Source organism: Trichechus manatus, unplaced genomic scaffold (genome assembly GCF_000243295.1).
Source record: "Trichechus manatus latirostris isolate Lorelei unplaced genomic scaffold, TriManLat1.0 scaffold00007, whole genome shotgun sequence".
NCBI lineage: Eukaryota > Metazoa > Chordata > Mammalia > Sirenia > Trichechidae > Trichechus > Trichechus manatus.
Window position 1 is genome coordinate 26,935,240 of NW_004443943.1, and position 15,121 is coordinate 26,950,360.

Genomic DNA, 15,121 nt, shown 5'->3' on the forward strand with positions numbered 1-15,121 from the left:
CCTGACAACTAAAGAGCGGGAAGTCTCATCAAGGGCACCCAGGTAGTTAAAAAATTAATTAAAGCATAAAATAAGTTTAAGGAAGAACCACAAAGTTTTGATTTTCCCACAACTTCTGCGGTGCTGTTTTGGAAACTACCAAGTTCCTTGCCTCACATATACTGATGCCCCTACTTTGTTGGACCCCTAAGCACATGTTATTTTATTCTTTTTGGGTAACATAGTACTGCTCAGGAGTGACATCAAGACTGAATCATCTACAATTACCTATCTACTCTTCTACAAGAAGAGTAGAAGTTTGCCAAACATGGGCAGGTAATAATTCCAGGAAGAGGAATTTTGTACTATCTTTGCAACTTTTCTGTGAATCTATTCTAAAATATAAAGTTTATGAAAAGAAAACTCATCCATGGGAATTTAAGGTAGCTGAAGATAGCTGAACACAGTCCAAGTATAGAAGTAGCAGGAGATGAAATTGAAGGGAAAAAAAAATGTGGGTCCTGTATGCATCCTAGGAGGGAAGAGGTTTGTTCAAGGAGAACATAAGAAGTCCCTAAAGGATTCTGTTGTTAGGGGCCATGGAGTCAGTTCCGACTCATAGCAGCCCTAAGTACAACAGAATGAAACACTGCCCAGTCCTGCACCACGCTCACAATCATTGCTATGTTTGAGCCCATTGTTGCAGCCACTGTATCAGTCCATCTTGTCAAGGGTCTTCCTCGTTTTTGCTGACCTACTTAACAAAGCATGATGTCCTTCTCCAGGGACAGTCCTTCCTGATAACATGTCCGAAGTACATGAGACAAAGTCTCGCCATCCTTGCTTCTAAGGAGTATTCTGGCTGTACTCCTTCCAAGACAGATTTGTTCCTTCTTCTGGCCGTCCATGGTATATTAAATATTCTTTGTCAACAGCATAGTTCAAAGGCATCAACTCTTCTTGGTCTTCCTTACTCATTGTCCAGCTTTTGCATGCATATGAGGCAACTGAAAACACTATGGCTTGAGTCAGGTGCACCATAGTCCTCAAAGTGACATCTTGACTTTTCAACACTTTAAAGAGTTCTTTTGTAGCAGATTTGCCCAATGCAATATGTAGTTTGATTTCTTGACTGCTGCTTCCATGAGCGTTGATTGTGGATCCAAGTAAAATGAAATCCTTGACAACTTCAATATTTTCTCCATTTATCATGATGTTGCTTATTGGGCCAGTTGTGAGGATTTTGGTTTTCTTTAGGTTGAAGTGTAATTCATACTGAAGGCTGTAGTCTTTGATCTTCATCAGTAAATACTTCAACTCCTCTTTGCTTTCAGCAAACAAGGTTATGTCATCTGCATATCACAGGTTGTTGAGAGTCTTCCTCCAATCCTGATGCCACATTCTTCTTCATATAGTCCAGCTTCTTGGATTATTTGTTCAGTATACAAATTGAATAAGTATGGTGAAAGACTGCAACTGTGATGCACACCTTCCCTGATTTTAAACCATGCAGTATCCGGCTGTTCTGTTTGAACAACTGCCTCTTCGTCTATGTACACGTTCCACATGAGCACAATTAAGTGTTCTGGAATTCTCATTCTTTGGAATGTTATCCATAATTTTTTATGATCCACACAATAAAATGCCTTTGCATAGTCAATAAAACACAGGTAAACATCTTTCTGGTATTCTCTGCTTTCAGCCAAGATCCATCTGACATCAGCAATACTATCCCTCATTCCATGTCCTCTTCTGAATGCAGCTTGAATTTCTGGCAGTTCCCTATTGATGCACTGCTGCAACTGCTTTTGAATGATCTTCAGCATAATTTTACTTGCATGTGATATTAATGATACTTTTCAATAATTCCAGCATTCTGTTGGATCACCTTTCTTTGGAATAGGTGTATATATGGATCTCTTCCAGTTGGTTGGCCAGGTAACTGTCTTCCAATTTCTTGACATAGACAAGTGAGCACCTCCAGCGTTGAATTTGTTTGTTGAAACATCTCAATTGGTAGTCCATCAATTCCTGGAGCCTTGTTTTTTGCCAATGCCTTCAGTGCAGCTGGGACTTCTTCCTTCAGTACCATCTGTTCTTGATCATATGATACCTCCTGAAATGACTAAATGTCAACTAATTTTTTTGGTACAGTGACTCTGTGTATTCCTTCCATATAATTGTCTGATTCAAAACGGCCAATACCAGTCCACTTCAGCTTACTAATGCCCCGGATATCAATCTTGAGAATCGTTCCATTTCATTTTTGACAATTTCCAATTTTCCTTGAGTCTTACTTGGTGCATTCCATGTTCCGATTATTAACGGATTTTTGCAGCTGTTTCTTCTCATTTAGAGTCATGCCACATCAGCAAATGAAGGTCCCAAAACCTTTACTCCATCCATGTCATTAAGGCCAACTCTACTTTGAGGAGGCAGCTTTTCCCCAGTTGTATTTTGAGTGCCTTCCTACCTGAGGGGCTCATCTTCCAGCATTATACCAGACAATGTTCTGCTGCTATCCATAAGGTTTTCACCGGCCAATTTTTTAAAAGTAGACAGCCAGGTCCTTCTTCCCAGTCTGTCTTAGTCTGGAAGCTCCACTGAAACCTGTCCACCATGGGTGACCTTGCTGGTATTTGAAATACCGGTGGCATAGCTTCCAGCATCACAGCAACAGACAAGCCACCACGGTATGACAAATTGACAGACAAGTGGTAGTAAATGATTCCAAGCAGGAGGAATAATGTGGCCAGTTTACCTTTTAGAAAGAGTGCCCTGGCTGCAGTGTAGAGGGTAGACCGGAGGGGTGGTTAAGACGAGAAGAGAGACCACAGCCAATAGTCCAGAGAAGCAGAGGATAAATCATGGTGGTCTGGAACAGAGATAGTAGGAATAGACAGAGAACAGAATTAAAAACTCTTTTGGAGGTAGAATTGGGAACCGCAGGCACCTTTCTAACTGCTAACACCCAATTCTGGGTAAGGTTGCCTGTCTTCCAAACCAGTATCCCTCAATCATTGATGTCTTTAGTCTGCAAGGAAGACATCCGGGTCCCCAGGACCCTCCTGACCCCTCAGACACAAGTAGGAAAATATTTCATAAAATGCTTGATTTTACAAGTGGCAGCCCCCACCTCCTCATCCAACACATACACATCTTGTTTTGGTCTTTATCACATTTCCAGAAAGGAGCATGTGTCAATCAACCATCCCCAGACATCTGACATACAAAGAGAAGAGACAGGAAGGGCCCATCACATGCACCAAGCTATCACAACCCTCCTTTCACTGTTTCTGCTCAGTGTAGAAGACTTGGCCTGGAATTATTTTAAGATGTTCTGTTATTTGCAATGTTATGGAAAAGTAAATTACTGACATCCAGAAGGTGATAAACTGCAAAGCACAAGTTTGTTTTGTTTTCCTTTTTTAATTTAGATTCTTGTCAACAATACATTAGCATCATTAATAGCAAAAACAACCATTTATACAGTAACTTAAAGACCAGCCATTTAAGAAAATAATGAAGTACTCAACCACTACCAGAGAAAACAGGTCCTTTCATCTGTTTCTACTGGCAAGCCCAGGTTTATTCTGAACTTTTGAGTCTCTGTCCTGAATGGATGGTAAAGCACTCAGGTAGAAGGAAAGGAGTTACAAGTGTGAGTTTTTGAGGGATACTGCCTCATAGGAAGTTTAGGAGTAGCCATAGTCCTCCAGTTTACTCCAGTGTTGGGATGTTCCAGCATCATTTCCTTTTGAGGAGTTCTGACAATTCCATCAGCCCCAGGATTCAGATCTTATAAAACGTTCTTACACTTTAAAAAAGACTCTGTCTCATAGCAATAGGTTTTTCATCGCTTCTCCAGCTTCTTGTACTTGGCTTCTGCAGAGGGGAGGAAGGAAGAAAGTTACATCTTTTAAAACTGGCTCTTCTAAAGATACTTTTTTAGTTAGCATTTTCAGGCAAATTTTGAAAATATCTATTATATTTTTTAAAAAATCTATCAGCTGCAATCTCATCATCTGTCCAAATATACAGATCATCGATGTAGCACAACTTAAAATAAGGAGTCAAGCATACACACAGACACAGAATTGAGAACCCAGTACAATTTCACTAAGCTCTAGTCCTGTCAACAGCACCTGCCTGTACAGCTCCACCAGGATTAGGCAGATCTACTTGTACTTGACCTACTGAGCCCTAAGCACAGGAAACTGCTTTTGCCTGAATGTCCCAGGCACCCTCTGGGAGCCAGGCTGAAATGCTCAGGAAGTATAAATGTATTTTTCTCCTTTTATTTTCTTATCCCTACAACTCACTCCAGGAAACCAATTTTGAAAGATGTAGAGATTTAAAAGGCCATCAAATAAGCTTCTTAATAGATTCCCTTTTTCTTTTAAAACCTTCAAAGCACCTGGCAACATGCCTTCTACATAGTAAACTTCACAGTAACCACTTACTAAACATAATAATGGACAATGAAACTGTTAATCACCACCCACATCAAATCTCAGACTACTGTAAACCACTCTCTTTAAGTAGTCAATAATTATTAATGATGAAAATAAAATAATATGTAAATTATATCTAGGGCAAAAACAGATTAAACATTTTTAATCATGGATGTAAGAGTCAGAGCCAGTTAGCAAGTCAACGCTAAATGTACCTCCTTAAAGGAAAATTAATCCTTCAAGAAAACTCTTAATTAGCCAGTTTTTGCTTTTTAAAACTTATGTTTTTACATTATTAAAGTTGCTTCAGTCTGCTGAACCATGATTAAGAGCTTGAGCTTTGTGGTCAAACAGACCTAGTTTAGAATATGGCTCCTTCACATACTAGCTTTGTGACCTTGAGCAAGTTACTTAACCCCTTAAATCTCAGTTTCCTCCCCTGTAGAATGGGGATGAAAATTGTGTACTTACTGCAAAGATTACTGGAAGGATAAAAAATATAATACACGTGAAGCGCTAAGAACAGTGCCTGATGTATCACTAAGTACTCAGGAAATGTTATTTCTGTTAATAATAAAATTACTCTCACTGGGTTTTCATGAAGATTAAAGGATAGAATACTGTAGGCACTCAAAAATGCTAACTATTCATATTCACTTGGGACATACTGGCAGGGAGTACTCCTTATCAAACCAAAATAGAAATAAAAATTACCCAGTTTTTTTGAATATGCATCCAACTTGTAGGCTGCCTGCTCAAGGGCTGCTACCTGCTCCTCAATTAAATTGATCTGATCCAGATAAGGCTGCAGTCCAGCATCTTTAAAAACAAAGACAAACCACATGTTTGTATGGGATCAACAAGGAGTGTAGAAAAAGGGTGGAAAAGTAAGAATGCTAGTGTCTCTACTGCTCTGCCTAAGAAAGACTAGGTGGGTTGACATGAATTCTGATCACTAGTAGGGCAGATGCTTTAGAAGCTAGCTCATCAGGTACAACTGTGACCCAGACAAAGTAAACCTCTCTCATAACTAACGTTCCTTTCTTTTTAATTCCTTGTTCCTCAGGCAATCTTTCCATTAATGATTCAGTTTCTTGAGTACTCTCAAACAAAGAAAGAGTGTCCTGGAGATAGGGAACACAAATATAAGTCAACGGAAAAATATAACTCACCATTCTAAATTAGCATTTTCCATTTATAGATTTTCTGTTTCTAGAATATTCCTTTATGGATATTAAATCAATTCAGTAGAGTCAGATCACCCCTCCTCTGCCCCCTCCTTTTCCAAGAATAAACTGATAAAATTAAGATTCAAAGACAGAAATAACCCAGCCTCTGCTCCCTTCCTTTCTAAGAATAAACTGATAAAATTAAGATTCAAAACCAGAAATAACCATGCCGCAAAAGCATGCTAATCCTCAGAATGTAAGAAACTCACCCTAACTTTGTAATTCATTTTTAGCAAAGGACTCCCTTAGGACAGAGGCCATGTTCCCTTCCCTTCTCCACAGCCCTAAGCACAAAAGGACACTAAATACAAACATACTTAATTATAAAAAGTATTACTTACACTTCTGGTTTAAGTCCTTTAAGTTTCTACTAATGTTTATAGCAATATCTTTCATTTCAAGATACTTCAAGCTGGTTAGTTTATTCATATTTTCCAGGAGCTTATAATCTTCACCGGTGGCTTTAAAATAAAAAGAAAATGGATGCCTTTAAGATTTGTCTTGGATCACTGAAATGTGAAATTATGGACAAATTATAGTTTAAGGCAGGACCTAGGAGTATCAAAGGAACAGGCCCCTTTTAATTTATGACATTTATAATCAGTCTGTGTGCTTTGAAGGTCTAAGTGAAACCCAGGCAACAATCAGCAAACTATTCAAACAAGATTCAGAAATTTCAGGATCCTGGTTAGGAAGGGAAAAGATAAACTCACATGCTAAGAAAAGTGTGGCCAAAAAGTCATAGTATCTCAGTTTCTGCAGCATAAAAACATGTATTTAAGGGGATAGCATTAAAAAAAAAAGTATACCATAAACTAGGACCTTACCCCTCCTCAGTAACTGATTTATTATTGTGCATAATTCTATATTGCATTTTATACATGATTTTTCCAAACCATTAGATTGCTCCTCAAATCCTCAATTCCCATCACCACTCAAAGGAAAAGGCCTCTATCACAATTTTCTGAAAACAAAGTGACCCTTGTTTTAGAGACTAATTTGGTAGCAGTGAGAATATGGATATGGGGTTGGGGGGTGGGGTGGTGGACAAAAGACATGAACAGTAGTTCAATGAGAAGTGATGGTCTGAAGCAGTGATTGTAAAAGGAGTGGGAAGGAGAGCATGGGTGCAAGAAATCTGCTGCTAAGACTCCATCAACCTGAGACCAGTAGAACTAGATGGTGCCCAGCTACAACCAATGACGGCCTTGACAGGGAACACAACGAAGAGTCCCTGATGGAGCAGGAGAAAAGTGGGGTTCAGAACTCAAATTCTAGTAAAAAGACCAGACTGAACGGTCTGACTGAGACTGGAGGGACACCAGAAGACATGGCCTCCAGACTCTCCATTAGCCCAGAACTGAAACCATTCCCAAAGCCAACTCTTCAGACAAAGATTAGACTGGACTTTGGGACATAAAATGATACTCGTGAATACAGTGCTTCTCAGCTAAAGTAGATACATGAGTCTAAATGAGCAGCTCCTGTCTGGAGGCGAGACGAGAAGGCAAAAAGGGACAGGAGCTGGTTGAACGGACGTGGGAAATCTGCGGTGGAAAGGAGGAGTGTGTTGTCACAGGGAGAGCGGCTAGGGTCACATAGCAATGGGTGTATAAATTTTTGTATAAGAAACTGACTTAACTGTAAACTTTCACTTAAAGAACAATTGAAAAAAACATGCTGCCAATAAACTGTGGAACCACAAAAAAAAAAGAAAGAAAAGAAAACCTTACAGAGTACGCATCTACTCTGACACAAGGTTGCCATGAGTCAGAATCAACTAGATGGCAACTGATTAAGTGAATAAAAGCAGTTATAAAAATAGTATAAGCTCATAAAAATACACTTTATGTGTAAAAGACACATACAGAAAAGAAGCTAACATCTGTCAAAATGTTAATGGTGGCTACCTCTATATAGTTAGATTAAAAGTGATTTTTATTTAAAAAAAACACAAAGAAATCTGTTGTTGTTCTTGTGTCCCATTGAGTCAATTCCAACTCATAGCAACACTTCATGACAGAGTAGAACTGCCCCATAGGGTTTCCTAGGCTGTAATATTTATGGGAGCAGATTACCAAGTCTATTCTCCCGCGGAGCTGCTAGGTGGCTTCAAACCACCAACCTTTAGGTTAGCAGAGAGCACTTAACCATTGTGCCCTAGGGCTCCTGCAAGGATAATGCAGAAGTGGAATTTACAGGACATGTTGAAGTGGGTACTGATGAGTGGCAGCAGCCTAAGGTATATCTGAAGTTTTAAGCTTGGGTAACTGAAAGAACAGTGGTGCAATTAACCAAAATAGGGAAGCTGGAAAGAGGAACTATGTTGAGTGTGAAAATAATGTTTTCAGTTTTGGCTTGAAGTAAGCCAGGTGTTTGCATATTAAATACGTAAGAAAATTATTCACTTCCATAAAGAAATATGCTCTCTCCTACTTCTTGGACCACGTAGTCCCCTTGGTCTATCATTCACTTTACCAGTTTTGATAGAGACAACAACCAATAAAATCAACAGTATTAGAACAGTGATAAATGGCAATGAACTCAGGAAAGGGGAGAAAACAGGGAGTGGTGGGGATAAACTGGATAGCACTAGACCTCTCTAAAGGTGACAGCTGCTCAGCTGTAGTCAATTATAGTCTTACAAGAATGGGTGCCTACTATTGACAAATCTTTGGAATTTTAAAAGAGAATTTAAAAATCTAGGTTTTCTTACTTGGCTTCTCTTGCTCAAAAATAAATAAATAAATAATCAGGCCAATAAATTAGAGATTTACAACATTTCCTATTCTGCACCAAGCCTTTCCTCACAGATTCTGGGGCACATATTTAGCTCACAGCCATTTCCTAGGGAAGTGAAACAATATACTAAATGCTTGTGAACCACAGTGAACCAGACTGCAATTTCTGGACCCTCCTGGACACATGGGTCATGATTACTGCTCACCTGGAAACACACACTGGGCCAAGAAACTAATCATGCCCCAAGGGTGGGTGATCAAATCCTTAGACCAAACTACTAGGTCCCTAAATCTGCAGGTCACTCCCTAAAAACCAAATTTCATTTCTCTATATTCCAGCAAACATGTCTGCTTTAGCCAAACAAACTGCCTGCTTATATCACCTCACTCCTTCAACTTCTCTCATCCCCCCTTTTCTGTCAATCATTCCCTTCACAATGCTGCTCAAAATACCCCTCCCTAAGGAAGCATTTCTTTTTTCTTTTTTTAGGAAACAACTTTTTTTTAAATTGTGCTTTAAGTGGAAGTTTACAGTTCAAGTTAGTTTCTCATACAAAAGTTTATACACACATTGTTACGTAACCCTAGTTAGGAAGCATTTCTTGATTAATATTACTAGACATTAACTCTATGCTGCTTTCTCAACATTAGTCTACGCCACAGAGGCCTACACACAGGTGTCTTAAATATTCATATATGTGCGTCTGAAAGTAGGTTCCTGAGCTTCTCCAAGGAAGGGATGCACCTCTTTCCGTCCTATTCATGACTCCCCAAAATAACAAAAGGCCGGTCTCAGGGCATGTGGGATAGAGGAGGGAGCGGTAGACTGACGCTGCAGAAGCACATCACAGGTCTCCTGGAGCCAAACCGCGGGTGGCAGGGAGTGGTGCACGGCCATATCCCGAAAAAACCCGGACCCCGTCTCACCCGTCAGCTCCCCAGTCAGGTAAGTGGCCATCTTGGAGAACATGTCCCGGCACAGCTCATTGATGTCAGCCTCAGCGGGCTCCTTTGCTTCCTCAGCAGTCTCCACTGCAGCATCATCTGCATCAAGAGAGAATGAGTAAGTGTCGTGCCCTACACCCAGTCCTAATTGAGCCAAAGGAGCCACTTCCACACCCCTCCACCTGCCTTTACTCGAGCAAATTAGCTCCATTCTCCATCTGCCATAATCTCAAATCCCTCATCCGACCTTGCACTCTGACACGCCAACTCTGTCCCCGTGCACCGAACCCCGGCTCATAACGGATCCCGCGGCCAAACCATCTCAGTCGCCCTGACAGGTCAAACACTCACACACACAGGTGCGCCCTCCGACCAGCTAGCACCTGCCAGGTGAGACAACCACACACTCAGCCCCGCCTTCCTGGGTCCTTCACCCTGGGCCGCCCTCCTGCGGCCCCTAACCAGAGCCCCAGACCTCCTGCCGGACAACTCGTTCCCATCCACTCCAGGTACCTCGAGCCGGTTCTTCAGTTCGGTTCGCCGGGATGGCCTCCGCTGCCGCCGCCATACCGAACCAGCGCCGCTTCCGGTTCTGGGATGCCCGCGCACGCGCACTGGGCGTGGTCCGCCCACCCTCGCCTCCCGAGACCTTCGGAAGGCCGTGGGCTTGGTTTCGCAGTTCTTTGGTCCTCGGCGTTTGCCCTAGGTCATGCTTCAAATAGTGAATTATAAAAAAAGTGTAACTTTTTTTGAACCCACCCAGCGACTCCACGGGAGAATAGACTTGGTAATCTGCTCCCATAAATATTACAGCCTCGGAAACCCTATGGGGCAGTTCAGGAAGTCAAAATTGAAGCTAACGTAGGCTATCGTTAACTGATCCACTGCCAAAAGTCGCAAGTCTGGGACTGAACCTGCGCTCATAGCTGCAGCCACACCTTCTACACCCGGCTGGGGTTGAAGCCCACTCTGGCCTGATGACCGAAGTCACCGGAGACAGGTTGTTCTCTCCCCAGAGACTCCGCACTTTGGCTGGTGTTAGTCACAGAAAAAGTTTGCCCAGGGGATCCATGCTTTTGAAAGTAGTCTCATCCAGGCTTTGGGAAACCTTCAGACATTGGTCCCTGATCCTAAATACTTACCATTCCAGTATCCTGGATTAATACTGACTTGTTGGCTCTTTTTCCTTAAACTGCACGCTGGCACCTACTCCTCTTCACTTGATACGGCCTTTCTTGAAGAAAGCTTAGATTGTAACATCTTCAGGGCTGAGAATACACTCTGGTTATCTTAATTGCAAGGAGCCGTGGTGGCTCAGTTGTTAAGAGCTTGGCTGCTAACTGAGAGGTTGGCATTTCAAACCCACCAGTTTGAATCCACCAGCCACTCCAAGGGAGAAAGATGTGGCAGTCTGCTTCCGCAAAGATTTACAGCTTTGGAAACCCCATGGGGCAGTTCTATTCTCCCCTATAGAGTCGCTGTGAGTCAGAATTAGACTTGATGGCAATGGGTTTTTTGCTATCTTAGTTGAACTTAACCTGTTCACAAGTCTCCTGCTGTCCTTGTGTGTGGATGGAGTCAATTCCAACTCATAGCGACCCTATAGGACAGAGTAGAACTGCCCCATAGGGTGTCCTAGGCTGTATTCTTTGCGGGAGCAGAGCCACTGGTGGGTTCGAACCGCTGACCCTTTGGTTAGGAGCCGAGTGCTTGACCATTGCCACTAGGGCTCCTCACAAGTCTCCTAGGTGTATCCAAACCAAAAACCAAACTAGTTGCCTTCCAGTGAATTCTGACTCATGGAGACCCCATGTGCAAAAGAATAGAACTGTGCTCCACAGGGTTTTCAGTGGCTGTTTTTTTAGGAGATTGCCAGGCCTTTCTTCCGAGGGTGTCTGGGTGAACTGGAACCACTGACCTTTAGGTTAGCAGCCTAGCATTAACTGCGCACCCCCACAGGCTCCCCAAGTGTCTTAAAAGGATGGAAGAAGAGGAGTAGGTGATGGAAATGGATGAGAAAAGTGACTGGGAAGCAATGGAAAGTGTAAAATGAGGAAGGGATAAATGGCACAGGGGAAAGGAGAGAGGATATATAGCAGGTCTCAGGATGCAGGCTTCTAGACACCCAACATCTTAGTGTAGGATTTTGTCTTATCCCTGGTTATCATCCCTCTGCACCCCCTCACCCCACATGCTGTACATGTGCACACTACAGCTACACCACGTCCCAGCCCTCTTAACCTTACTTTCTCCATCCTGAGGTCCAAGTCTCCCAGATCACTCTCTTCACTCTCCTTCATGGTACAATCACAGTGCCCCCCATTTCAAACTATTCCTAAGAGTCAGTAGTTCTTACTTCAGGACTCCTGGGGCAGTCTAGCTTCTTCGCCTTGTCACTGCCTCCAATCCCATACCTACCAGAGGAGATGAGCCTTCCCCAGCCCAAGTACAAGGATGGCCCACAGTACCAGCCTCTCTTCTTCCCCACTGCAATCCCAAAAGCAAATGCAAAGTCCTAGTTTTTCTAAGGATTTTTATTGACAGTTACTAGGGGAATCTACATTGCTATGGGGAAGATTAGAGTCAGAGTGCACCACATTTTAGTCCAAAGATCTCCAAATCCTGAGGGCATTCCCTTGCCTGCTTCATCTCCTGGCTTACAGCCCCCTCAGTTCCCAGCATTCAGTAGAATATCAGGATGCAGGCTCCTCCACAGGGTCTCCGTTGACTTCTGTGAGGGTATCACTCCAGCACATCTGCAACAAGGTGAGATTCACTCCTCTCACTCCTCTTCTTCTTGTTTACAGGGAAGCTCTGTGGAGAAGACAAGAAACCCAAAGGTGCTAGCAGATCTGTAGATACATAAAGGATAAGAAGATTCACTGGCAGGTGGGAAGACATCTAGACACTGCTTGCTGTCTCGGATCCTACCTTTTTCTCAAATCATGGCTATCCAAGTGTTTGGGGGAGAGTTATTACCCTCCCTTCCTTTATTCTGTTTGTTATTGGCATTTTTTATCACCACAGCACGGCTAGGAGCACAGGGACTGAGAGGCCCAGAGAGAAATGTTATTTCACAGTGCTACAGAGCTACGTGGCTACACACAGAAACACTGAGTCATAAGCCTAAGCATGATGCCCAGCTACACACAGATACATTGCTCAAAGACCAGACACAGGTTTGGGCCCAGCAGCAGCAGTGGTGGGACCTGCTGCCCTAAAGTGGAGTGTGTGTGGGGAAGGGGCTTCTAAGGAGGCAGTGAGAAAGGGAGCCTGCTGTCTGATGATTCAGGGCGCCTCCCTCACCACTCTCCTGCCCACCCTGGACTCCCCAGGGAGCTGGGGTCACAGCTAGGCCTGGCTGCAGATGCTCCCAAATGGCATGTTCCTCCTGGAAGAAGAAAAAGACAGGTCTTTTGAAGGAGAAGTTTATGTCCCATTTTCCTTTTCTCTGGACCTGATTCTCCAGCCCCAGCCATCTCCTAGAGCCTGAGGCAGCCCTTAGGCCAAGGCAACCAACTTCCAGACCTTCCCTCTACCGTCTATCCCTGCTGGTACACTGACTATGGATGTGTTGTCCCAGGGGCCTGAAAGTATAGGTCTTCAGAAAATGTTCCACCTCCATCCACTGAGTGGAAAAGATGGTAGTGTCAGCTGTGGGGAGCTAAGGGGACCCAGGTGAGGGCCACTTACCAGGCCTGGGGAGAGAGCCAGGTGCCCCTTCCTTTCCAGCATCTTCAGCTTTGAGCCCACAGATTCAACCCGGGACACGACTCCTTCTAAGACAGTCTCCAGCTGCAGAACCCTCCTTGTCAGTCTGTGCAGGATTTGAGAGAGACCGAGGGAGCAGAGCTATGTGTCTAGAGGGTGGGAGGGCTGAATGTCTGCAGAGGTGGGGGGACAGAACAGCATGTGGATGGGAGCAAGGAACGTAAGGCCCAGCCTTGTAGGGGGAACTGAAGGGGAGCAAAGGGTTTCTCCCCAAACTAGGATAGGGAATTGGAAGGTTGTAGAAAGAAGCCCAAGATAGGAGATAACAGACACAGCTGCCCCTGGGCCTTTGGCATTACATACGTGTGGAATTCTTCTCCTGAAACCCAGCCACCTGCTCTGGCAGCCTCTGAGCCCGACTCTCCTGGTGGACTACTCACAGTGCACTGGCCCAAGTTCTCAATCTCAGCACTGAGGGTCACCTGATCAGGAAGTCAGAGGCCAGAGGGAAGAGAATGATTCTGGAAGTCATCAGCTTCTGTTCCATCACCTGCTGTAATGGGCTCAGGACCAAGCCTTGGGCTCCAGTTCTTGCTATGCCTCTCCCCTCAGACTCTAGAGACAATAGGGCTGGGGTGGTGGTGAACACAAACCTGGCCCACCCTCTGGAGAGGGTATCACCTCCCAAAGAAACAAACTACAAGCTTGAAGCCTTGATTAGTGAGGTGTTTACTAGAGACCACCTCAGTTTGGGACAGAAGGAAAACCAGTTGCCTTCAAGTCAACTTCAACTCATGGCAACCTTATGTGTGTCAGAGTAAGACTATGCTCCATAAGGTTTTCAATGACTAATTTTTCAGAAGTAGAATGCAAGCAGCCTGTCTGAAGGCCCTGGGTGGACTCAAACCTCCAACCTTCTGGTTGGCTGCCTAGTGCGTTAACCATTTGCAGCACTTAGGACCAATGCCAGAATTCCTGAGCCTTCCCTCTGAGCTGCCATCATCTCCTGCCCTGGACTTTTTGGGTCTACACTGAATAGGGATGGAGCAGGCATAGCAGGGGCAGCCAAGGATCAGAGTTGGAAAACCCCAAGGACAGGGCAAGTCCTCAGAGGGAATTGTCAGGGATTCTTGGACAATTAGTCCATTTTTTGTAAGAGTGTGTTTTGGAGCCATGGTTGGCCACATATTGGAATCACCAGGGGAACTTTTAAAAATACTGGTGTCTGGATCAGATTTTCATTGGTATAGGGCATGCGGCCTTAATATCAGGATTTTTAAAAGCTCCCCAAAGTATTCTAATGTGCAGCAAAGTTTGAGAACCAGTATTCTAGAGAGTTTTCCTGCCCATCTATCAGAGGATTTTTCTATGCTGGGTGTGTAGGGGGGATGGGAATTTCCTTACACTGCTCCCCACCAGCCAACCAGGGAGGAGGGCAAGGGTGGCTCACCCTCTCCTCCTCCAGATTCTGTCGCATTTGTGCCTGCTCCTTCTCATCCAGGATGCAATTCCCGTCTTGGTCAAACCTGGTAAAGGCAGCTGTGAGCTCTGTGATTTCATGCTGTGCATGTCCCAGTCTAAGAACAGGATGATGAAATGACTTTTGATCTGTAGTAGCTGTGATCTCTCTAATATGGGCTCGCCACTCTCTTGCCAGACTCAATGCATGAGGGTCTTGCTCTTTAAGGAAGACGGGTACCACAGGGGCAAGCCAGGATCTCCAAGGTCTAGGAATTTTACCCCATGAAATCGCTTGAATTGATCTCTTATTCTTCCCCAAACTCCTGCTGCCTAGGTTCAAGCTCTCATGATCTCCTATGAGGATTATTGCAAAATCTGTTTCCCTCTAATTCACCTGCAACCCTTCTGCCTCCCACCCTCACTTCCTATGCCTGAAATCCATCTTCCATAATGCAACCAAAGTAATTTATCTTTCTAAAATGCAGGTCTAAATATATCCCCTTCCTGGAAACTAGCACAACTTGTACAAGGAAGGGTCATGGAAGCCCCATAGACACATCCAAACTCCCTGAGGGACTGAATTGCTGGGTGGAGGGCTGTG

General features: G+C 43.9%; 2 protein-coding genes across 2 annotated transcripts in view; both read right to left on the reverse strand.

Annotated features, from left to right (window-relative positions):
- Positions 1–2,673: 2,673 nt before the first annotated feature.
- BLOC1S2 (biogenesis of lysosomal organelles complex 1 subunit 2) lies at positions 2,674–9,916 on the reverse strand. The gene is made up of 5 exons (XM_004370031.2): positions 9,862–9,916; positions 9,331–9,447; positions 6,004–6,123; positions 5,148–5,252; positions 2,674–3,864 (listed from the first exon to the last, which is right to left on the reverse strand). Exons 1-5 carry the CDS (start codon positions 9,914–9,916, stop codon positions 3,833–3,835), a joined length of 429 nt encoding a protein of 142 aa, XP_004370088.1. The 3' UTR covers positions 2,674–3,832.
- A 2,058-nt stretch (positions 9,917–11,974) lies between these two features.
- PKD2L1 (polycystin 2 like 1, transient receptor potential cation channel) overlaps positions 11,975–15,121 on the reverse strand; it is a 48,134-nt gene continuing 44,987 nt past the window's right edge. The window contains exons 12-16 of the mRNA XM_004370140.2: positions 14,510–14,636; positions 13,423–13,541; positions 13,042–13,165; positions 12,655–12,739; positions 11,975–12,162 (exon numbers count right to left, since the gene is read on the reverse strand). Coding sequence (XP_004370197.1) covers positions 12,131–12,162; positions 12,655–12,739; positions 13,042–13,165; positions 13,423–13,541; positions 14,510–14,636 — 487 coding nt within the window. The 3' untranslated portion in view covers positions 11,975–12,130. The remainder of the gene's footprint in view (positions 12,163–12,654; positions 12,740–13,041; positions 13,166–13,422; positions 13,542–14,509; positions 14,637–15,121) is intronic.

What these genes read in the sequence shown, in the direction of transcription:
- BLOC1S2 (XM_004370031.2), bottom strand. Translation starts at nt 9,916, where the DNA reads ATGGCGGCGGCAGCGGAGGCCATCCCGGCGAACCGAACTGAAGAACCG. An exon ending in AACTGAAGAACCGGCTCGAG is followed by an intron (nt 9,448 to 9,861) that starts GTACCTGGAGTG and finishes CTCTTGATGCAG; the next exon opens with ATGATGCTGCAGTGGAGACT. An exon ending in CCTGACTGGGGAGCTGACGG is followed by an intron (nt 6,124 to 9,330) that starts GTGAGACGGGGT and finishes TTTATTTTAAAG; the next exon opens with CCACCGGTGAAGATTATAAG.